This window comes from Carcharhinus amblyrhynchos, chromosome 2, assembly GCF_965287045.1.
Source record: "Carcharhinus amblyrhynchos chromosome 2, sCarAmb.v2.hapA, whole genome shotgun sequence".
In the NCBI taxonomy this organism is placed as follows: Eukaryota; Metazoa; Chordata; class Chondrichthyes; order Carcharhiniformes; family Carcharhinidae; genus Carcharhinus; species Carcharhinus amblyrhynchos.
The window spans coordinates 125,239,725-125,264,542 of record NC_137325.1 but is presented as its reverse complement, the minus strand read 5'-3'; the positions used below and the strand labels follow the sequence as shown (position 1 = coordinate 125,264,542).

At 46.1% G+C, this 24,818-nt stretch overlaps 1 protein-coding gene across 4 annotated transcripts in view; it reads left to right on the top strand.

Annotated features, from left to right (window-relative positions):
* The window catches only part of LOC145358429 (ATP-dependent 6-phosphofructokinase, platelet type-like), a 123,693-nt gene that overhangs the window by 27,685 nt on the left and 71,190 nt on the right, over positions 1-24,818 (top strand). For all 4 annotated transcript variants that reach the window (XM_080212503.1, XM_080212522.1, XM_080212513.1 and 1 more), the window contains exons 3-4: positions 21,444-21,521; positions 24,066-24,255. In XM_080212503.1, coding sequence (XP_080068629.1) covers positions 21,444-21,521; positions 24,066-24,255 — 268 coding nt within the window. The remainder of the gene's footprint in view (positions 1-21,443; positions 21,522-24,065; positions 24,256-24,818) is intronic.

Here is a 24,818-nt window from a genome sequence, read left to right as displayed (position 1 = left end):
GAATAAATTTCTGCTGAGCACCAAGAAAGATCTCCTTAAAGATCCTCCACTGCTTCTCAGCAGACCTACCTTCCAACGCGCTCCCCCAGTCCACATTCGCCAATTCTTCTCTCATCCTACCGTACTCCCCTCTGTTCAAACAAAGGACACGCGTCCGGGAACCCACTTTCTCCTCCTCCACCTGCACCAGAAACTCCACCATACAATGATCGCTCTCCCGAAGAGGATACTTCACCGCAAGGTCCCTAATTCTACCCGCCTCACTACATAGCACCAGATCCAAGATAGCTCGCTCCCTCGTCGGCTCCAACACACACTGTTCAAGGAAACTATCCCGGCAGCATTCCAAGAACTCCTCCTCGAGCCCACCGCGTCCAACATGGGTCGACCAATCAATATGTAGATTGAAATCCCCCATAACTACGGCCGTCCCATTCCTGCACGCCGCACTTATTTGTGCGTTAACAGCCCGCCCCACCTCCAGATCATTATTCGGGGGCCTATAGACGACACCCACCAGCGTCTTCCTCCCTTTGCTGTTCCTAATCTCTACCCACGACGATTCCACTTTCTGCTCCTTGGCTCCAATATCATCCCTTGCTACCACCCTGACGCTATCCTTAATCAGCAGAGCTACGCCCCCCCCTTTTTCCTCCCGCCTATCCTTCCTAAACACTTGATACCCCTGGACATTCAGCTCCCAGTCCCTGTCACCTTGCAGCCACGTCTCTGTAATGGCCACCAGATCATATCCATTTGTGCCGATCTGCGCCACCAGCTCGTCCACTTTATTCTGAATGCTTCGTGCATTCAGATAAAGCGCTTTCATCCCAGCCTTCACCTGGACCATATTTGCCGTAATGCCACCAACCATACTCACGCCCCCTACTCCCTCTATTATTGGGACATCCTCGGCCTCTACCCTAACCTGTACCCTCTCCTTAACTTTAGACCCCGTAATGTCACCTACCCCCCCCCCCCCCCCAATTAGTTTAAAGACCTGCCTACAGTCCTCTTTACTCGATTCACCAGCACTCTGGTCCCAGCACGATTCAGACCAATCCCATCCCGCCCGAACAGGCCTCACCTACCCCAATACTGGTGCCAATGCCCCATAAATGCAAACCCATTCCTCCCACACCACTCCCTGAGCCCCCCCCCCATTCACTTCCTTAATCCTATCAACCCTACGCCCGTTTGCACTCGGTTCAGGCAGTAGCCCAGAGATAACCACCTTGTCGGCTCTACTTTTTAATTCCATTCCCAGCTTTTCATACTCCCTCCCCAGATCCTCAGTTCGCATTTTGCCTACGTTGTTGGCACCCACATGTACCACAACGACCGGATTCTCACCCTCCCACTCCAGATTCCTCTGCAGCCCAGATGCGACATCCCGGACCCGAGCACCAGGCAGACAACACACCCTTCTGTGCACTTTGTCATTGTGACAAAGGACAGTGTCAATACCCTTCACCCGACTATCCCCAATCACTACTACGTTCCTTTTCACCTCTTTGCCTGTGTCCTGCTGCATCACTGTACCGTGTGCAGTTTGCTCACTGACCTCACCTCCCTCGTCCTCGTCCACACTGGAAGCAAGAACCTCAAACCTGTTATGCAGATTGAGAGGCTGAGGCCTCCGCTCCCCACCCTCCTTCCTCTGCTCCCCACCCCCCTTCCTCCTCTCAGCAGCCCCCTCTTGTTCCTGACCCTTAGAGTTAGCCAGTCTAGGGGTGGATGTCACTTGCTTCCCATTGACAATGGCACCCTCTCTCCCCCTGATGAGCCTCAGTGTCTGTAGCTCAGAGGCCAGCTCATCTACCTTGAGCTGGAGCTCCTCCAGCAACCTGCACTTACTGCAGACATGGTCATTGGGAAGGACCCTGGGGTCCACCAGTTCCCACATCATACAGAAACAACACATCACATGCCCCTCCATTATTTACTGTAGTAGTATTGAAAATTTCCACACGAACTTACCTGGCCCTTTTTCTCTCAAGCCCTTTTGATATTAAGCCCTAATAGCTCACTCTGCTTCCCCCTCACTCCGCTGCCTGCTCCGACGCTGCTCGCTGTCTATACCAGGCCTCCTTTTAAACCTGGCGCTGATTTAAAGCTCGCTGGCCCACAACTCCCTTCTAACCACCCCCTCAGAATTCTCTATTCAATGATCTCTTTTCCACTGCTCCCTGGGCAAGAGAATTCCAAACATTAACGAACCTCTGAAGGATGAAATGCCTCATCGTCTCGATCTTAATTAGCACCCTACATGCTCTGACCTTCCTCTTTTGTCTATTTTAAATGGTATTTTATTGAATGCCTTTTGAAATCTAAGTATATTGTATCTACTGTATTACACTGGTTTCTTCTTTGTTACCACTTCAAAGAATTGAATGAAGTTGGTCAGGCAAGAATTTCCCTCTTGAAATCATTGTTGTAGTTTTGGTTCCTGGATGCTTTCCTACTTTTACTAGGGATTTCATTATTTTTCTTCATACCAATATTAAACAAATTGTTCTCCTCCCATCTTAAATATGATAATGATATGAGCTACCGACAGATCTCTTGCATTACATCTTTTTTCAAATGAATTATTAAGTATGTGTAATGTTGCCTTTGCTACCTCTTCCCTAGATTCTTGTTGAATGCAGGGATGCAATCTACCTGGATGCAAGGTTTTAATTGCTTTGGAACATATGAATATAGGAATTAGGAGTAGGCAATTCAGCCCTTCGAGCCCACTCTACCATTTAACATGATCAGAAGCTGATCCTATCCTGGTCTCAACTTCACTTTGCTGCTTGTCCTCATAGCCCTTTATCCCTTTTTTCATCAGAAACATATCCATCTCTTTCTTGAATCTGTTGATTGATTCTGGTTCCACTGCATTCTAGAGCAGTGAAGTGAGGTCCACAGATTCTCAATTCTCTGAGAGAAGTAGTTTCTCCTCATTTCACTTTTGAACCTACATCCTCTCGCTCTATGGTGGCCATTCTGCTGTAGCAGCGTAATGGGCCAGGAGACATCAACGGAGGCCGTTTAGCAGCCTCCTCGCTGGGCATCATGCCCCTGTGCGTCTCTGGGCCCAGAGGCTAATTTCCATATTAAAATTGGCATTAGCATGTGATTAGCAGGCCCGGGACTGAAGTCTCTGGGCCCGCCAGGCTAGCCCCCAGCCAGGAGTGTTTCACTCCAAAGGGGTTTACAACAGCTTCCCACTAATGGGGAGCTGACGGCCCAACCCCACTGGAGCTAAGGAGGTCCCTTAGGAGGTTGGGGTTAATCGGGGGTGGCAGGGGTAGAGAGTGCTTAAAGTGTGGGAGATTCATTTTGAAAATCCCATGAAGAAAGCCAGCGGGAGTTACTCCAGTTTTTACGCAAATTGTTTTGGAGAATCCCGGTGTATGTCTATAACCCATTGTTCTGTACTGTCCCAAAAGGGGAAGCATCTGTTCAACACCCAGCTTATCAGCCCCCTTTTAGCATTTTATATTCCTCAATCAAATCCCCCCTCAGTACAAGCCCAAGGTATTCAACCATTCCTTGTACGACATGTCTTTCATCAATCCCTGGCATCAACCTGGTGAATCTCGTTTGAACTGCCTCCAGTGCCACCACATCCTTCCTCAAACAGGGAGACCAAAACTGGACATGATACTGGTCTCACCAATGCCTTAATACAATTATAAGCTTTGAGTTTGTTTTGTTCATATAATACTGCTCCTCCATTGTTTTAAATGCTGTTGTATCATTTCTAATCTCATCTTCCGATATGTGTCTCTCTGTTGAATACTGGAACAAACTACTTGTTTAGTACTTCTGTCATTTCACTATTTCTGTCTGTGATTTTAAGCTTCCTTCAATCTGGAAGTTGATTACAGCTCTATTTTGTGTCCCTTAGCCAATTTTGTATTCATGCTGTTACTGTCCCTGCTGTCCCATGGGCTTTAGCTTTGCTAGCATGACCTTCACCACACAGATTGTAATGGTTCAAGAACAGCCATCACTACATCCTCAGGGATTCACTTTCATCAATTCTATGGGAACTTGATTAGAACTTGGCAGAAGAAATAGTTCTGGATATCAATCTTATGGGAAAGATTATTAAATCCTGTGTGTGAATGCCTCCTACATTTAATCTTCTCCTTGAGCTATATGTTCTTAATGGCACAGGTTATTGAATCAGCGTCTGCTACATGGATTGAAGGTCATGCAGATTCAAGGAAATAGCAGTGAATCAGTCTGCATACTGATTGATGTGAAAGGCTGAAGTTGCTTTAGTGTGTTTTTTCAACTCTCTGGCACAATGTTTGTTCTAAAAGTCAATCTTGCTCTTTAGTTAGATCTTGGAAATATAAGGGTGCATTGCTTAATTAATGCTGTTTAATTATTATTCTGAATCATAGGCATGCAAATGAGATTGAAGTAATTACAAATTTCTGTAGCTATTGCATTGTGTACCCTAATTTCTCCCTTTTTCAGTCTAATGATAACTGTGGAAAAGTAGGGATACAGTCCTATTTAAGCAAGGCATTGTCAGTTGCATCGTACGTATCATAGGCCATCCTTCACCGATGCTGGGCTCCTGTTGCATCCTTCTTCCTATGATGGTGCTTATCTGTGGCAATCTGAAAATTTGAATTTCCATACTCCAGTATGAAGATATTTTTAAGTTTATTTATTAGCGTCACAAACAGGCTTACATTAACACTGCAATGAAGTTACTGTGAAAATCTCCTAGTCGCCACGCTCCGTCGCCTGTTCGGGTACACTGAGAGAATTTAGCATGGCTAATGCATCTAACCAGCGCATCTTTCGGACTGTGGGAGGAAACCCATGCAGACTCAAGGAGAACGTGCAGACTCTGCCTAGCTGGTGACCCAAGTCAGCGATTGAACCCGGGTCCCCGGCGCTGTGAGGCAGCAATGCTAACCACTGTGCTGCCGACTTAGCACAAAGTGCTTTGGTCCATGTGTAAGTTCTTGTAGTCTAATTTGGTGGTGCACTGGCTCCATCAAAATTTCCATACGGTCAGTCATTTGTTAAGTATGTGTCATCCAAATTAACAGCATAGCCAAGCAAACCACCACCACCAGGTCATTGCTTCAGTGTTGCTGTGCTACATTTGAATTAAAAAGTTGCATCATTTCTGTGTTGATGACTTTATGCTGCATGTGAATCCCAAAATTCTTTCTCAAGACACTTATGTCAGACTCCTATTTACCAACTGCAGCTCAACCTTCAACCATTATTCCTACAAAACCCATCTCCAAACTCTGGGGCTCGGCTCCTTCTTCTGCGATTGAATTCTGAACTTCCTAACCTACAGATCACAATCAGAGTGTGGGCAACAATACCTACACCACGATCACCCTCAACACCGGTGCCCCACAAGGCTGTGTCCTCAGCCCCTTTAATATGCTCCTTAAACATCTATGACTTGTGAGGCCAAATTCTCCTCCAACTTGATTTTCAAGTTTTCTGATGACACCATCATAGTGGGTCGGACCTCAAACAATGACGAGATAGAGTTCAGGAAAGAGACAAAGAATTTGGTGAACTGGTGTGACGACAATAATCTCTCCTTCACTGTCAACAAAACGAAGAAGATGGTCATTGACTTCAGAAAGCGTAGTAGTGGGAGAAGGTCACTACTGGTTAAAAGACTAGGCCTCCCTGGGGACATATAAGATGATGAATGGGATGGATAGGATAGAGGTGGAGAGACTCTTCCCGCTCAGAAAGGACAGTAGGACTAGGGGGCACAGCCTCAAGATAAAGGGGGGGCGGTTTAGAACAGAGTTGAGGAGGAACTTCTTCACTCAAAGGGTGGTGAATCTCTGGAATTTTCTGCCCGTTGAAGTGGTGGAGGCTGCCTCGCTAAATATTTTTAAGACGTGGGTTGATGGGTTTTTGATGAGCGAGGGGATTAAGGGTTATGGGGAGAGGGCAGGAAAGTGGAACTGAGCCACGACAGATCAGCCATGATCTTATTGAATGGCGGGGCAGGCTCGAGGGGCTAGATGGCCTACTCCTGCTCCTATTTCTTATGTTCTTATGTTATTTACATTCATCTGAATTAGTCTTTTTCATCACTTCTTGATATATCTTGACTTGTGCAGAACTGTAGCTTACATATTCATCTGAACTTATCCAGCGTGCTTTGTGATTGTGTTACATACAGAATGAAAACTTAACCAATATACTTGAGGTGTGACAAGAAGATCTAACATTATTATAACAAAATAAACTAAATCCTGCAACCTCACCCTGACCACATTTTTGTCAGAGATTTGGTGAGCGTGAGCTGTGATGCATTGTGGGAGACTTTGGTAACGAGACAGGTTGGCTAGAAGGTCTGTCTTGAGAGTAGCCCAGCTCCCAAAATCATCCTTATGTTGCCTAAATTTCATTCTTCATTCCCCTCACCTTCCATCCACTCCATCCTTGTTCTCCGGAGCATTGAACCTGGTGGCTGTGGCTGTGCTGAGTGACTGATTTAAAGTAAAAACCGTTTTTTTTCTGTACATCCGGTTCTCGGGGCTTGTTAGAGTGTAGTTTACTTCCATACCGGAAGTTAGGCCAGGGGATTGTCGTTAAGGGGGAGCGGGGGGTATAAAAAAAAAAGGGGTAGCAGCGTACAGCGGGCAGCGTCGGGAGCGGGCAGCGGAGTGAGTGGGAACTGAGTGAGAAGGGCTTTGGCTCGCTGGGCTTAGGAGAGAGCAGGCTTAGAGAAGGGGCGTTGCACATTCTACCTTTGGGCACTTACAGGAGGTTGGGACATGGCAGGGAATATAGGGAGGAATGTAAGTTGTGTCAGGTGCCACATGTGGGAGTTCCTGGTGGTGTCACGGGTCCCCAAGGTCCACATCTGCAGTAAATGTTTAGAACTGCAGCGCTTGAGGGCCCGGGTCAGGCAACTCGAGGGGCGGCTGGAAGATGCGTTTCTAGTCAGGGAGAACGAGGAGATAATGGCTGGGAAACATGAGCAGGAGGAGGTCTCAGGGCCTGAAGAGAAGGGAGGATGGACGACTGTGAGGAGGGGAAAGAGGAGGAAGAAGAAGAGTAATCAGAGTCCCCAGGCCTCCCCAGAGCCCCCCCATGGTTCGTCAACAGGGGCACAGAAAGATAGGCAGGAGGGGGAGACTGACTTAGAGAGACAGAAGGGGGCTGGCAAGGTGATAGTGGTAGGGGACGGGAGGGTCAGAGGTATCGATGGGAGGTTCTGTGGACAGAGGCGTGACTCCAGGATGGTGGTCTGCCTCCTTGGAGCAGGGGTAAAGGATGTAACGGACAGGGTAGAGGGAATTTTGAAAGGGGAGGGGGCACAGGCTGAGGTCATAGTACATGTAGGGGAGGGGGACATAGGAAGGAGGAGTAGGGTAGAGGTCCGCAGGCAATTTAGGGAATTGGGGGCCAAACTAAAGAGTAGGACCTCCAGGGTCGCACTCTCTGGGTTGTTGCCCAGTACCAGCAGGGCAAAGAATGACGAGATCATGCAGCTGAATGTATGGTTGAGGGATTGGTGTAGGGTAGAGGGCTTTACTTTTGTGGATCACTGGGAGGTGTTTAGGAGAGAAGGGCAATTGTACAGGAGGGGTGGGGAGAATTTGAACGGGAGGGGAACTAATGTCTTAGCGGGGAGGTTAGCTGGGGTGTTTATGAAGGATTTAAACTAATATGGAGGGGGGGTGGGGAGGTGGCTGAGAGAGAGTCGGGTGAAAGGAAAAGTATCAGGGAGAAGGAGGTTCCGAGGGACACTTGTGGGTTAAACTGTGTCTGTTTCAATGCTAGGAGTGTGGCAGGGAAAACGGATGAGCTTAGGGCCTTGATGTTTGTGAGGCAGTTAGATGTGGTGGCTGTAACAGAGACATGGTTAAGGGAAGGGCAGGACTGGCAGCTGAATGTTCCTGGGTACAAGTGTTTTAGGTGTGACAGAGGAGGGTTGAAGAGAGGTGGAGGGGTGGCACTGTTAGTCAAGGAAAACATCACAGTAGTGCAGAGGGAGGACAATATAGAAGAGATAGGGATTGAGTCACTGTGGGTGGAGTTGAGGAATAAAAAGGGAGAGATTACGTTGCTAGGGGTGTACTATAGGCCACCCAACAGCCCGAGGTCAGTGGAGGAAGGCATTTGCAGGGGCATTTTGGATAGGTGCAGGAAGAATAGGGTGGTTGTAGTGGGTGACTTTAATCTTCCTGGAGTGAATTGGAGGGGGCCTAGAGCTGGGGGTACGGAGGGAGAGGAGTTTGTGAAATGTGTTTTGGAAGGGTCTCTAGAGCAGTATGTAACTAGTCCGACTAGGGGAGGGGCTATACTGGATTTAGTGTTGGGTAATGAGCCGGGGCAGGTGGTTGAGGTAGAGGTAGGCGAACATGTGGCTAATAGTGACCACAAGTCCGTCTACTTTAGGATAAAAATGGAAAGGGACGAGTGCCGGCCGAACGGGAGTGTGCTGAACTGGGGAAAGGCGAGCTATGGCAGGATTAGGAGGGAGCTGCAGGACACTGATTGGGAGGGACTGTTAGCTGGCAAGTCCACGGTTGGCAAGTGGGAGGCTTTTAAGGGCAAAATGAAATGGTTGCAGGGGAGGTATGTTCCGGTTAAGCGGAAGGATGGGAAAGGTAGGATTAGAGAGCCGTGGATTACAGGGGGTATTGAAGACTTGGTCAGGAAGAAGAGAGAGGCGTATGTTAGGTCGAAACGACTGGGTACGGAGAGTGCGCTGGAGGAATATAGAGAGAGTAGGAGGGAGCTAAAAAGGGGAATTAGAAGGGCGAAGAGAGAGCATGAAATGGCTTTGGCTGGTAGGATTAAGGAAAATCCGAAGGCATTTTATTCCTATATTAGGAGCAAGAGAGTAGTTAGAGGGAAAATTAGGGAGGTGAAAGATGAAATTGCTGGGCCTCTGGCGCAAATCTTTGTCTCTTCTTTGGACACAGGTGAGGTCCCAGAAGACTGGAGGGTAGCAAATGTGGTACTGCTGTTCAAAAAAGGTAGTAGGGATAACCCTGGAAATTATAGGCCGGTGAGTTTGACATCGGTGGTAGGGAAATTAATGGAAAAAGTACTTAGAGGTAGGATGGTTATCTCTGGGCTACTGCCTGAACCGAGTGCAGACGCGCGTAGGGTTGACAGGATTAAGGAAGTGAATGGGTGGCTCAGGGATTGGTGTGGGAGGAATGGGTTTGAATTTATGGGGCATTGGCACCAGTATTGGGGTAGGCGGGACCTGTTCAGGTGGGATGGGGTTGGTCTGAACCGTGCTGGGACCAGAGTGCTGGCGAATCGAGTAAAGAGGACTGTAGGCAGGGCTTTAAACTAATTAGCGGGGGGGGAGGGTGTGAGGGTAGGTGATGTTACGAGGTCTAAAGTTAAGGAGTGGGTACAGGTAAGGGAAGAGGCCAAGGATGTCCCAATAATAGAGGGAGTAGGGGGCGTGAGTATGGTTGGTGGCATTACGGCAAATAGGGTCCAGGTGAAGGCTGGGATGAAAGCACTTTATCTGAATGCACGAAGCATTCGGAATAAAGTGGATGAGCTGGTGGCGCAGATCGACACAAATGAATACGATCTGGTGGCCATTACAGAGACGTGGCTGCAGGGTGACAGGGACTGGGAGCTGAATGTACAGGGCTATCAAGTGTTTAGGAAGGATAGGCAGGAGGGAAAAGTGGGGGGGGGGCGCGTAGCTCTGCTGATTAAGGATAGCATCACGGTGGTAGCAAGGGATGATATTGGAGCCAAGGAGCAGAGGGTGGAATCGTTGTGGGTGGAGATTAGGAACAGCAAAGGGAGGAAGACGCTGGTGGGTATCGTCTATAGGCCCCCGAATAATGATCTGGAGGTGGGGCGGGCTGTTAACGCGCAAATAAGTGCGGTGTGCAGGAATGGGACGGCCATAGTTATGGGGGATTTCAATCTGCATGTTGATTGGTCGACCCATGTTGGACGCGGAGGGCTCGAGGAGTTGTTCTTGGAATGCTGCCGGGATAGTTTCCTCGAACAGTGTGTGTTGGAGCCGACGAGGGAGCGAGCTATCTTGGATCTGGTGCTATGTAATGAGGCGGGTAGAATTAGGGACCTTGCGGTGAAGGATCCTCTTGGGGAGAGTGATCATTGTATGGTGGAGTTTCCGGTGCAGATGGAGGAGGAGAAAGTGGGTTCCCGGACACACGTACTTTGTTTGAATAGAGGGGAGTACGGTAGGATGAGAGAAGAATTGGCGAATGTGGACTGGGGGAGCGCGTTGGAGGGAGGGTCTGTTGAGGAGCAGTGGAGGAGCTTTAAGGAGATCTTTCTTGGTGCTCAGCGGAAATTTATTCCGATGGTCAAAAAGGACCGTAGGAGGAGAGGTAATAAGCCGTGGATAACGAAGGAGGTGAAGGAAAGTGTTAAATTAAAAGCGGAGGAATTTAGAGTAGCTAAGAGTAGTGGGCGAGAAGAGGATTGGGAGAGGTTTAAATGTCAACAAAGATTGACAAAGAAGTTGATAAAGAAGGGTAGGAGAAACTATGAAGCTGGGCTAGCGCTTAATATAAAAAAGGATAGCAAGAGTTTTTATAAATATATAAAAAGGAAGAGGCTGGCTAGGGTGAACGTTGGTCCTTTAGAGGATGAGAAAGGGGACTTAGTGGTAGGGGATGGGGATATGGCTAAGGTCTTGAATAACTTTTTTGTGTCTGTCTTCACGGAGGAGGACGTGAATAATTTGCCAGGTGTTAGCGATGGAAAGGTGGTAGGACTGGAAGGTCTTAATGACATTACTGTTACTAGAGAGGTGGTGCTCGACAGACTGGAGGGGCTGATTGTGGACAAGTCGCCAGGACCGGATGGAATGCATCCGAGGGTCCTGAAAGAAATGGCGGAGGTGATAGTGGATGCCTTGGTGGTTATTTTCCAGACGTCGCTGGATTCCGGGGAAGTGCCGGATGATTGGAAAACGGCTAATGTTACGCCGTTGTTTAAGAAGGGTGCCAGGCAAAAGGTGGGGAATTATAGGCCGGTTAGTTTAACGTCTGTGGTAGGTAAAACGTTAGAATCTGTCATTAAGGAGGAAATTGCGAGGCATCTTGAAGGGAATTGCTTGATAGAGCAGACACAGCACGGTTTCATTAAAGGGAAGTCATGTCTGACAAATTTACTGGAGTTCTATGAGGATGTGTCTAGGGCAGTGGATAGAGGAGAGCCGGTGGATGTGGTCTTTCTAGATTTTCAGAAGGCGTTTGACAAAGTACCTCACAAGGGGTTATTGCAGAAGGTCGAGGGACATGGAGTTGGGGGTAGGGTGTTAGCATGGATAGAGGATTGGTTGTCAAATAGGAGGCAGAGTGGGGGTCAACGGGTGCTATTCGGATTGGTGGATGGTGACTAGTGGAGTGCCCCAGGGGTCGGTGCTGGGGCCTCAGCTTTTTACCATTTATATAGATGATCTGGAGGAGGGAACCGAGTGTAGGGTGTCGAAATTTGCCGATGACACCAAGATTGGGGGAACGGCAAATTGTGCGGAGGGTGTGGAGAGTCTGCAGAAGGATCTAGATAGGCTGGGCGAATGGGCCAGGAAATGGCAAATGGAATTTAATGTTGGCAAGTGTGAGGTGGTCCACTTTGGTAGGAATAATGGTAGGAAGGACTATTACTTACGGGGCGAAAAACTGCAGCAGGTGATGGTGCAGAGGGACCTCGGGGTCCTTGTGCATGAGTCGCAAAAACCCAGCTTGCAGGTGCAGCAGGTGGTCAGGAAGGCGAATGGGATGCTGGCCTTCATAGCGAGGGGGATTGAATATAAAAGTAGGGCGGTCTTGCTGCAGCTGTACAGGGCATTGGTGAGACCGCTGCTGGAGTAGTGTGTGCAGTTTTGGGCGCCGCACCTGCGCAAAGATATTTTGGCCTTGGAGGGAGTGCAGAGGAGGTTTACTAGGCTGATACCAGAGTTGAGGGGGTTGAGCTATGAGGAGAGGCTGAATAAACTAGGCTTGTACTCGTTAGAGTTTAGAAGAATGAGGGGAGATCTCATTGAGACGTATAAGATGATGAATGGGATGGATAGGATAGAGGTGGAGAGACTCTTCCCGCTCAAAAAAGACAGTAGGACTAGGGGGCACAGCCTCAAGATAAAAGGGGGGCGGTTTAGAATGGAGCTGAGGAGGACCTTCTTCACTCAAAGGGTGGTGAATCTCTGGAATTCTCTGCCCGTTGAAGTGCTGGAGGCTGCCTCGCTAAATATTTTTAAGACGTGGGTTGATGGGTTTTTGATAAGAGAGGGGATTAAGGGTTATGGGGAGAGGGCGGGAATGTGGAACTGAGCCGCGACAGATCAGCCATGATCTTATTGAATGGCGGGGCAGGCTCGAAGGGCTAGATGGCCTACTCCTGCTCCTATTTCTTATGTTCTTATGTACGAGCATTTGGAGCGTTGCGGTCTGATTGGGGATACGCAACATGGCTTTGTTAGAGGGAGGTCTTGCCTTACGAATCTGGTGGAATTCTTTGAGGAGGTGACAAAAACGGTTGACGATGGGAGAGCCGTTGATGTCATCTATATGGATTTCAGTAAGGCGTTTGACAAAGTCCCTCATGGTAGGCTGGTAGAAAAGGTTAAGGCGCGTGGGATACGCGGTCAGGTAACTAGGTGGATTGAGAACTAGCTGGGTAATCGGAGACAGAGGGTAGTTATGGAGGGGACTTTGTCTGGCTGGAGGCCAGTGGCCAGCCGCAGGGCTCAGTACTGGGACCTCTCCTCTTTGTAGTCTACATAAATGACTTGGAAGAGAGCGTAGGTGGTGTGATCAGCAAGTTTGCTGATGACACCAAGATGGCAGGGTTGGCGGGTACCGAAGTGGATTGTGAGGTGATACAACAGGATATAGATAGGTTGGTGCATTGGGCAGATAGGTGGCAGATGGAATTTAATCCTGACAAATGCGAGGTGATGCATTTTGGAAGGAACAATGTAGAGAGGAGCTATGTGATTAAAGGTAGACAAATTAGGAGTATAGAAACACAGAGGGCCCTGGGAGTGCAGGTTCACAAATCCATGAAGGTTGCGACACAAGTGGAGAACGTTGTCAGGAAGGCTTATGGAATGCTAGCCTTTATAGGAAGGGGTATAGAGTTTAAAAGCTGCCGTCTAATGCTTCAGTTGTACAGAACGTTGGTTAGACCGCATTTGGAGTACTGCGTCCAGTTCTGGTCACCTTACTACCGGAAGGACGTGGAGTCTCTGGAAAGGGTGCAGAGGAGGTTTACCAGGATGTTGCCTGGCATGGAGGGGCTGGGTTACGAGGAAAGGTTGGAGAAACTGGGACTGTTCTCCTTGAAAAGATGGAGATTGAGGGGGGACATGATAGAGGTATATAAGATACTGAAGGGAATAGACAGAGTCAATAGTGAGAGACTGCTCCCTAGATTGGTTACAAATACAAGAGGACATGATTTAAGGGTGAGGGGGGAGAGGTATAATTTGCATATGAGAGGAAGGTTCTTTACGCAGAGAGTTGTGGGGGTATGGAACGCGCTACCGAGTAGGGTGGTGGAGGCGGGAACGTTGGACTCGTTTAAGGTTCAGTTAGATAGGCACATGAGTGAAACGAGGATGGAGGGCTATGGTAGGGGTTATTAAATAAGGGTTAGAACCTCGGGAGAGACCGGAAAGGCAGGCTTGTGATTAACGTTTTTGTCTTTTTATTCCGCAGGTGGAGGTCCACCTCGTTGTCAAACGCGGGGCATGCACACGGTGGGTCGTGCGTGGGCTGCTCTTGGAGGTTCCGGGAGTGGCCTAGCACTTCGTGTCGGTGTGTGTGCTTGATCCTGGACCAGTAGATGGGCGCCGCAACAGCTCGGTGACTAGCACTGCTCGCTGTGCAGATACATGGATTTGGGCCTGTGTCTGTGGGAGTTTGTGCATTCTCCCTGTGGATGCGTGGGTTTCCTCTAGGCGCTCCGGTTTCCTCCCACACCCCAAAGATGTGCTCTTAGGCTGATTGGTTTTACCAAATTGACACTATTCTCCCCTGAATCTGGCTAAGTCAGGGGTTCTATTTGTAGACACGCAGGGTAGAATAGGTGTAGGGTGATGCGGCGGCGCGGGCTTGTTGGGCCGAAGGGCCTGTTTCCCGTGCTGGGTTGTTCTTTGTTCTTTTGTATCCCCTCTTACTCCATAGCTGCTCATAGTCTTTATGCTCCCTCATACACTCCATGCCCCCTCACTCCAAAGCTGCTTATAGTCTTTATGCTTTCTCATACATTTCATGCTCTTCCCCCATTCCCCCCAACATGCATCCTCCATAGCGACTCCTGCAGTTTCTACAGTGGGCAAATCTTTGGATGCCTTTTAAAAGGGCATAACAAAATATGCACCTAACAATCCAAAGGAGATCTCACTCAAACATACTACACAAAAGCTATACTAATGTTGGGACCCTCGTCATGCAACAACGTGAGACCTTGAGGTGAAGCATCTTGAAGGAGAAGGGTCCATTGGCATCTGAGTACCTAAGTGACTGGAGACTGAGAGTGTGAAGGGATGGCAAAGCAATGGATGGGTGAAGGGAGTGATTCACACCAATTTCTTAGCTGTGATGGCTTGTGAACGTGAAATATGATTTCGCATTTATATTTACAGTACAAAAAAAGGCCATTTAGCCCACTCCATCTATTTTGGCGTTTATGTTCCACGCAAGTCTCCTCCCACCCTGCTTGTTGCCGGGACTTGAGAAGCTGAGTTACAGAGAGAGATTGAACAGGTTAGGACTTTATTCCCTGGAGCGTAGAAGAATGAGGGGAGATTTGATAGCGGCGTATAAGATTTTGAAGGGTATAGACAGAATGAATGCAAGCAGGCTTTTTCCACTGAGGCTAAGGGAGGAAAAAAAACCAGAGGGCATGGGTTAAGGGTGAAAGGAGAAAAGTTTAAAGGGAATATTAGTGGGGGGATTCTTCACACAGAGCATGATGGGAGTGTGGAATGAGCTGCTGGATAAAATGGTAAATGCAGGGTCACTTTTAACATTTAAGAGAAACTTGGACGGGTTCATGGATGAGAGGGGTGTGGAGGGATGTGGTCCAAGTGCAGATCAGTGGGACTAGGCAGAAAGATGGTTCGGCACAGACAAGAAGGGCCAAAAGGCCTGTTTCTGAGCTGTAATTTTCTATGGTTGATCACACTATGTTGATCAAGGGCAACCTTCAGTTTCTTTTCCCTCAGGTGTTTATCAACTTGCTTGAATGTATCGATATGACAATTATAGAATGATTATAGCACAGAATGAGGGCATACAGCACATTCTGCCAGTTCTCTACAACAGCAGCTTAGCTAGTCTTACTCCTCCATTTGTGGCCCTGTAACATATTTTCTGTTCAGATAATTACCCAATTCCCTTTTGAAAACCGCAATTGAATTTGTCTCCACCACATGTTCAGGTAGTACATGCCTGATCCAAACCACTTGTTGCGTAAAGTGGTTGTCCTTCATGTCACCTCTAGTTCTATTGTTAATCACTTTAGGGTTTTCTGCCTTTGCCATTGGGAAGGTTTCTGTCCATTTATGCTCTCCAGACTCCTCACTTCTAACACATCTCCTCTAGATCTTCTCTTCTCCGAGAAGACCAGTCCCAGCTTCTTCAATCTAACCACACAACTGAAGTCTGTCATCCTCATTATGATAAAAAAAATTTTAAACCCTTTCTAAACCCTTCACATCCTTCCCGCTGAGGCTGAATCAGTGTTTTATGAAGGTTCATAGCTTACTTGCTTTTGTACTCTATGTCCGTATGCATAAAATGCAGGATCCAGTATGATTTATTAACTGCTTTCTCACCTTCCCTGTCTCTTTCAATGAATCACATGCATATACGCTTAGATTTTGCTGCTCCTGCATTTCCTTTAGGATTGTTTAATGTCACCTCTCATTCTTCTGACCAAAATATAACACTTCACACTTCCCTGTTAAATTTAATCTGCCAGATGTCTGGCTATTCCACCAGCCTCTCTGTTTCCTCTTGAAAGCCATCCCTATCCTCCTCACAGTTCACATTACTTCTAAGTATTGCATTATCTTCAGATTTTGCAGTTGTGCCCTATACATCAGGTCTAAATATAAATCAAGAAAATCAGTGACTCACTCCATATCTTATTCTTCAGTTAGAAGTAAATTCATTTTTTTGATGGGTTTGAATTAAGTATTTAAACTGTTGCATAACGAAATTCTAGCTATGCTAAAAAAAAAGCCTACCGGCACTAATATTTTTCATGTTTTGCTAAATGTTTGGGTCTTGGACAATTAATACCTAGGAAAACAACATAATAGTAGATTTAGAAATGATATGGACAACACATTTCCTTCAACGTCCTGAACCTCAAAATTTGGCACCACACAATTGGGCACTGATGAGCTTTGGAATGACCAGCCTCTGGCTGGCAGCTCTTGTTGGGCTGGACTAATCCTAATCCAAGGTTAAACCTGTCGCTGGCCTTGGAAGTGCCTAAGAGGTGCTTAATTTGGCAAGCCTTCCTTTAAAAAGGGGAGGTGGTGGTGTAGTGGTATTGTCACTGGATGAGTAATCCAGAGACCCATGGTAATGCTCTGGGGATCTGTGTTCGAATTTCACCACGACAGAGGTGAAATTTGAGGGCAGCACAGTTTTGAGTGCTGCTGCCTCACAGCTCCAGTTCTGGCCTTGGGTGACCGTGTGGAGTTTGTATATTCTCCCTATGTCTGCGTGGGTTTCCTCCGGGCGCTCGTGTTTTCTCCCACAGTCCAAAGATGCGCAGATTAGGTTGATTGGCCATCCTAGATTACCCCTTGGTGTCAGGGGGATCAACAGGAAAAATATGTGGGTTTATGGGGATGGGGGGTGGTTGGGATTGTAGCTGGTGCAGGCTCAATGGGCTGGATGACTTCTTCTGGTTTTAGTCCAACCTATTTATCTTTTGATCATGGTTGATAATCAAATTCAATATCAAACGCCGGCACACCCACATCATGACTTCTTCTGCACAGTAGGGATTCTGAGCTGGATTCTATGGAAAGAGGCGATACAGAGTTTCCAATGGTTGAGCAGCCAGTGGTTTCCAATGGTTGAGCAGCCAGCGGAACAGACCCTGTCCCTTCCATTTTGCACACTGTGTACACTGAACGCAGCTGTGGATACTAAACAGTATACTGTGACTATTGTATTCAACTGCCATCTGAAAGCAGTTTAACCAAATGACCTGCACCTTTTCATGCAGAAAATCTGTTCATTGGAAAGTGAATAGTGTGTTGGCTGTCCATACTTCACAATGGATTGAACGTAGTTTCTCTGTTGCTACTTGATCTGCCTTTAAGGGATAAACGTTTTTTTGGCTGTTGCATGTCAGCTGAACTTGATTAACCTCGGTTTTGTTTCAGAAGCTCTCAGACTATCCCTTGGCCAGTTCAGAAGTAATTTAAAAATGAAGTTAACTTTGAAAACACGCTTCCATGTATAATCTCAAAATACTTGTTCGCAGTTCAAGATTAAATTCAGATTTGCATCACTTTTCATAATATAGACCTCTGGCTCACAGAGCAAAAGTTTATTTATAGTTTTCGAGCTGCCAAACTCGATGCTAATTAACCTCGTATTTTTAAGCTTCTGAAATGAATCTAGGGACTGCTGGTGACCTGAAATGATTTAAATAATTGCAACCATATTTATTCATTATGGCAGGATTGCAGTGACTGGTACTTTTGGTCTGAAGCGAGATGTTTTTAAAAACTTGTTTTCAGCCTTTGTTTAGTTTTTCTGGACCTTTTGTGGCGTGGTGGTGATTCTTGATGCACTACAGAGCAGAGGTCAGCAACCACAATAAAATTCTAACAGGATTAGACAGAGTAGATTCAAAAAGAAGGTTCCTAATGGTGGGGGAATCCAGGACTGCAGGGGGAGGGTGGGGGGAGATAGTTTGAGGTAAGTGGTAAACCTTTTAGGACTGAGGGTGAGGAGAAATTCCTTTAGCCAGACACTGGTGAATGCGTGGAATTTGCTACCACACATAAAGTAGTTGAGACCAAAACATTGTATGATTTCAAGAAGAAAGTAGATGTCACTCTTGGAGCTAAAGGGATCAAGGGATATGGGGGTAGGCAGGATCAGGATATTGAATTTGATTATCAACCATGATCAAAAGGAACGACAGAGCAGGCTCGAAGGGCCGAATGCTCTACTTGTATTCTCTATGTTTCTACGGTAAGAGCTGCATTGTTGTGACTCAAATGCTAACAACAACAAAAAAAGCAGATGGAGGTGGGCATTAATAAGATGACCAATGCAAAGATTAGAACCAACATTATTGCAATATCTGCTGTTCAATTTCTTGAGCGGATCGTTCAGTAATCATTCAGTATTTGGGACTAAGATACCATTTTCATTTTCAAGCAAGTTAATGCTTAAATTGGCTTTTCAAATTGCTGTTCATGAAATTCATGTGTGAAAACACTTATTCATAAATATTTGTGAAGGTAGAGAGGATGCTGTGCATGCATGCCTTCACTTTTAAAAGGGTTGAGTACTTTTCCTGTTTGATCAAGGGTTAGGAGCCGCACACTTTAATATTTTTTCATTGGAAGCCTTTCTGTTGCCCATCCCTAATTCTGCTTGAAGAGGTGCTGGTGAACTGCCTTTTTGAACCACTGCAATCCATGTGGGTGTAGGTGCATTCACAGTGCTGTTGGGGGAAGTTCTAGGATTTTGACCCAGCAATAGTGAAGGGTCAGTGATACAGTTCCAAGTCAGGATGAATTGTGGCTTGGAGGGGAACTCTCAAGTGGTTATGTTCCCATGGATCTGCTGCCCTTGCCCTTCTAGAAATCACCAATTCAGAAGGCGCTATTGAAGGAGCCTTGGTGAGTTGTTGCAGTACATCTTGTAAATGGGACGCAATAATGTCACTATGAGTCAGTGGCAGAGGGAGTGAGTGTTGCCAGTGGTGGTTGGGATGCCAGTCAAGCAGGCTGCTTTGTTCTGGATGGTATCAAGCTTCTTAAGTATTGTTGGCGTTGCACTCATCCAGGCAAGGGGAGAGTATTCCAAGAGATTCCTCTGACTTGTACCTAGTAGATGGTACCCAGGCTTTGAGGATTCTGGAAATGAGTTAATCGCTGCGGAATTCCTTGTGGTCACAGTATTATAAGGCTGGTCCAACTTGGTTTCTGGTCAGTGGTAACCCCCAGAATGTTACTAATGGAGATTCAGTGAGGATAATATGTGGATTCTTTTTCCACCTCCAACAGGAGCGTGCTATTGACATAATGTTGTCGGTGTCCATAACCTTTGCCATATCCAGGACTTCCAGTTCTTGAGTAGTCTGTCAGATTGTTTTCCCAATTTTTGGCACGCGCTCCCAAATGTTAGTAAGGAGGACGTTTTAAGGTTAATAGTGTTGGGTTTGCAGTTGTCATATTGCTTAAGTCAATGCTGATTGACCATTTGGCTTCAGTCTATGTCTGACAAAACTTCTTTGAGGAGATAACAAGGAGAACCCGTGAACGTGATTTATTTAGATTTCCAGAAGGCCTTTGACAAGGTGCTGCATTGGAGTTGTTAAATAAGTTAAGAACCCAAGGTGTTAAGGGTAAGATCCTGGCATGGATAGAGGATTGGCTGACCCCAGAAGGCAGAGATTGGGGATAAAGGGGTCTTTCTCAGGATGGCAGCTGGCGACTAGTGGTGTGCCTCAGGGGTCAGTGCTGGGACCATAACTTTTCACAATACATTAATGATTTGGAGGTAGGAACTGAAGGCACTGTTGCTAAGTTTGCAGATGATACAAAGATATGTAGAGGGACAGGTAGCATTGAAGAAGCAGGGGCGGGGCTGCAGAAGGACTTGTTGGACAGGTTAGGAAAGTGGGCAAAGAAGTGACAAATGGAATACAATGTAGAAAAGTGTGAGGTTATGCACATTGGAAGGAGGAATGGTGGCTTAGACTATTTTCTAAATGAGAAAATGCTTAGGAAATCAGAAACAAAGGGACTTGGGAGTCATTATTCAAGATTCTCTTAAGGTTAATGTGCAGATTCAGTCGGCAATTAGGAAGGCAAATGTAGTGTTAGCATTCATGTTGAGAGGGCTAGAATACAAGAGCTGGGATGTACTTCTGAGGCTGTTTAAGGCTCTGGTCAGACCCCATTTGGAATATTGTGAACAGTTTTGGGTCCATATCTAAGAAAGGATGTGCTAGCCTTGGAGGTTCACAAGAACGATAGAGCGGACGTGGAGAGGATGTTTCCACTAGTAGGAAAAACTAGAACCAGAGGGCACAATCTTAGGTTAAAGGGATGATCCTTGAAAACAAATGAGGAGAAATTTCTTCAGCCAGAGAGTGGTGAATCTGTGGAACTCTGCCGCAGAAGGCTGTGGAGGCCAGGTCATTAAGTGTCTTTAAGACAGAGATAGATAGGTTCTTGATTAGCAAGGGGATCAAGGGTTGTGGGAAAATGGTATGAGAATGAGGATGAGAAAAGTACCAGCCATGATTGAAAGGTGGAGCAGACTTGATGGGCTGAGTGGCCTAATTCTGCTCCCATTTCTTACGGTTTTATGGTCTTTTTGTAGGCTTTAGAGCAATTTGATACAAGTTAGTGGTTGCTAGGCCATTTATGAGTCAATGATATTGCTGGGGATTTAGAATCACGTGTAGGCCAGGCTAGGTAAGGAGAACATATTTAACTTCCCTGAAGAACATTAGTGAGCCAGATGGCATATTTTTATACCAATCAACACTGGTTTCATGGTTACTACTACCAAGATGAGCTTTTAATTCTAGATCTGTTAATCAAATTTAATTTCACCAGTTGCTGTGATGAGATTCAAACCCCAAGAATATTAGCGTGGGCCTCTGAATTACTAGTCCAGTCACATTACCACTTTGTTACTGCCTCCCTCCATGTACTCATAATGAGCCACAGGTTTCCAATCCCTTAAATGGAGCCTGAGCACTGAAATATACAGAGAAAGAGATTCAGGTGCTCCGATGCTGAAGGGTGAGTTGCCAGATTCTAGCATTGAATAGGTCTGGAAGGAGGTGACCCACAATCCTTTTGGGCAACAGGAGAGCAGAGAGACAAAAAGGGTGATGGCAAGACCTGAGAAAGAAATTAGAATGATTCCTTTTCCGATTGATTTTTAAAGTCTTCCTGCATATGAGGGTTCTTTCTTCATGGTTTGTAAACCCAGATTATTATCAGGCAACTGATGTCTGGCAGCAGCAAGTTGAAGGACAGACAATTTGAATATATAAGGATAATGAAGAAAACAGCTTTCAAATGTAGCAACTACGTGTCCTCTGATTACCACTAGCAAAACGCACTGAGCAAAAACGTGTGTGTTTTGGCATCGTAAAAATGTTCCAGAATACTTACAGCATGACATTGGCAACTGCTTGGATTAATTAAATTGACATTATTTTTCATTCTCTTACAGGGTTACCAGGGGATGGTGGATGGTGGGCAACACATCATAGAAGCAAAATGGCAGGATGTCTCCAGTATCCTGCAAGTGGTGAGCAAATAAAGTATAATAATGTGAGAAGGAAAGTAGGGTTCCTTTTATGGAAATGCTGCTTTACAGGCACAGTTTCCAAAGCTTTGGTCAAATAATCGGGAAAGTGAATTTGTGGAATGTGAGGCAAAAACTAAGTGTCAAGCTATTATTCATTGTTACTTTTTGGTAATTGTATGATTTCATTTATAGTTGATGCTGGATGCTTTACACCTTTTTTTTTAAAAAGAGTCGTATTTCAGTGTCCTCCGAGCTCTAAGTTTACCATCTAATGATATTTGCTGTGTGACATTTATGCTACTTGAAGGAGTTCATTTATAACTATATGGATTCCTATGGGTGGGAATTATCAATGTATGATATCAGATCATGGAATCAGTACAGTGCAGAAAGAGGCCATTTGGACCATCGAGTCTGCACCGACCACAATCCCATACAGGCCTATTCCCGTAAGCCCACATATTTACCCTGCAAATCCCCTGACGCTAAGGGCAACTTAGCATAGCCAAGCAGCCTAACCTGCACATCTTTGGATTATGGGAGGAAACTGGAGCACCTAGAGGAAACCCATACAGGCACAAGGAGAATATGCAAACTCCACACAGACAGTGACACCAGGCTGGAATTAAATCCAGGTCCCTAGTGCAATGAGACAGCAGTATCAGCCACTGTGCTATTGTGGCGCCCCAAATATATAGATGCAGAGATATGCATCAGATAATGAACATAAATTAGAGATGTCATGTTGAAATATACCCCATTTTGGAAGGAATACTGTCTTTTTAATTTTTGTTTACTTCTATGAAGAAAGTAGTGGAAAAGCTAATCAGTAACTGAAAGGAAAATGTAGGCTGGAATTTTACCATCCTGCCTACCATGGCAATCGGAGCGGGCGAGGGACAGACCTTAAAAAGGTCCATCGACCTCAGATGGGATTTTACAGTTTTAGGACATGAGACAGTAAAATACCCGCTCCACTCTCAAATTCAGGTTTTGGGTGTGACTCTTCGTCAAACCTTTGTGATTCCCACCCACAAAGGTGACATGAGATTTCTGTCCATTTCAATGTTTGCATCAAATTGGAGTTTGAGTGAACTTTGCTAGAATTAAACATTTGGGGCAGGATTTTACAGCCTCACACCCCAAAACTGCAAAGTCCCGCCCAAAGTCAATGGACCTTTCTATGGTCCGTCCCTCATCTGCTCCGATTCCTGTGGCAGGTGGGATGGTAAAATTCCGGCCTTGGTGTGTCAGTCCCATTGTTTCATAGCATTGTAGAATGATCCAGCTCAGAAAGAGGCCATTCATCCCATGGTGACTGTGTTGGACCCTTGGTCAAACTGTCCAAAATTCTTTCATGAAATGTAAGCATTGTTGACAATGTCAGCATTTACTGCCCGAGTTTAATCACCACTGGTGCCAGCTATAGCCGGAGTGTGAAACTCATTTGCAACCCACTACGGCCCAGCTACCCATGCCCAATTCTCTGCAATGCCAACAGGCAAACACACTAGCGTGAAACACATTTGGAAAGTGTGGTGTGCAGATGTCAGGATTCACCTGAACAATGCTTGGGGCTGCTGTCAGAGTGCAGGATGGAGGTCACGGCCACTCCTGGTCCCAGAACAGGAGTAGGTGTGGGAACATCTGCAGGTGGACCTTCCAAATTTGGTGTTCTTCGAGCCTCAAAATGTTCCTGGAGTTGCACCTTCTATCTCAAGAGGCCCATCTTCTGGTCTCAGAGTGCTCCCAAAGATCCACCTTCATTTTCAGATTGTTCACCTGCTTTCTTCAATAGTGGAACAGCGATGTTGGGTGACTTTTCAGTATGGTGCCTAAATAAGATAGCCATCAAGCCTTCCGCACCACAGAACATGGTGCAAAACACCCAGCCGTATAGTTAATGAGTTGGGGCATGAAGATTTGCCACGTTTTCCTGCCGGCCTGTGCTCCGGAAAATTCCATATAGCCGGCTCTGCCAATGGTACCTAGCCCCAGGATTGGGGAATTCCACCCCTCTTCTTTTTGCACTGTCATATATCTCTACTGCCTCTCTTTGTTGCTACATCTTCTTCTTTAGAAAAGATAGATGACAGTAAAATTTGGTCCAGAGCGAATGTTCGCTGTCTCCAAGGATATATATATCCTTTATGAGAGCTAATAAACCCCAGCCTTCCTTTGACATCCCCTTCCTATTTTTGAGTTCATAGAATCATACTGTGCGGAAGAGGACCTTTGGCCCATGTCTGCACTGACATGCCAGAAACACCTGAACTCCCACCTAATCCCATCTACTAGCATTTGTTCTGTTTTTCTTTTGGGCTTTGAACCAATTCTCATATTCTCGTTTTACCTTTCTTATTCCTTTTTCTTTGCTCTTTTATCTAACGTGACTCGCAGAGAGAAAAGCAATTAAATTGATGAGGATTTGACTCCTCTTGTACATTTTGAGAACAGTCTCCTTGAGTTCCCTCTGTGGTTGCTCTGAACTTTCACTGTAACATCAGAAGAGGATTACGAGAAAACTTTGCTTTTCGTTTTCAGGGTGGGACAGTTATTGGAAGTGCTCGTTGTAAAGAATTCCGTACTCGCGAGGGTCGTAAAAAGGCTGCCTATAATCTCGTAAAGCGTGGCATAACAAATCTATGTGTAATTGGTGGCGATGGCAGCTTAACTGGTGCAAATCTCTTCCGTGAAGACTGGAAAGGACTACTGCAGGAACTCGTTAACAACAGTATGTCCAATATAGTGGTTCTATGACTGTCCTTTTGCTTGGCTGATGTGCATGTTGTGCTAGAAAGGAGAGATTTCTGGTGGTGGTCTATAGGAGAAGATCATGGGTTTGCCTGACGATCATGCTTGAAAGAGGCGGTTGGGGGGAGGGGGTGCTAAAGTCCTGATCGATGGGGCAAGAGGCCAATCAAGTGAGATTAGCTGGTGGGGTTGGCAGAAAATTACTCCAGGGTCTCCTGACCCACAAGATGTGCTCTAAAAAATACTTAACTGCTGAATAGGGACCAATTCTCACCTTCCTTTAGATCCCAAATTTTCTGAGCCCTGGGGAACCAGGCGTGTCCTCATTAATACTAAGGCTACATCTATTTGTAATAGAATCTGATTCCTCTGAAATTGGAAATTTATTCATGTATCTAGAGGGTAACTGTCATGTGTAGTTCGATCCAGTCAGTGTCACTCACACTACTAATTTCAAGCAAGACACAAAACTGACATTACTTTCATAGAACAGACAGCTCTTGCTGTTATTGTGTTATTGGATGAAAGGTATTCCGAATTACT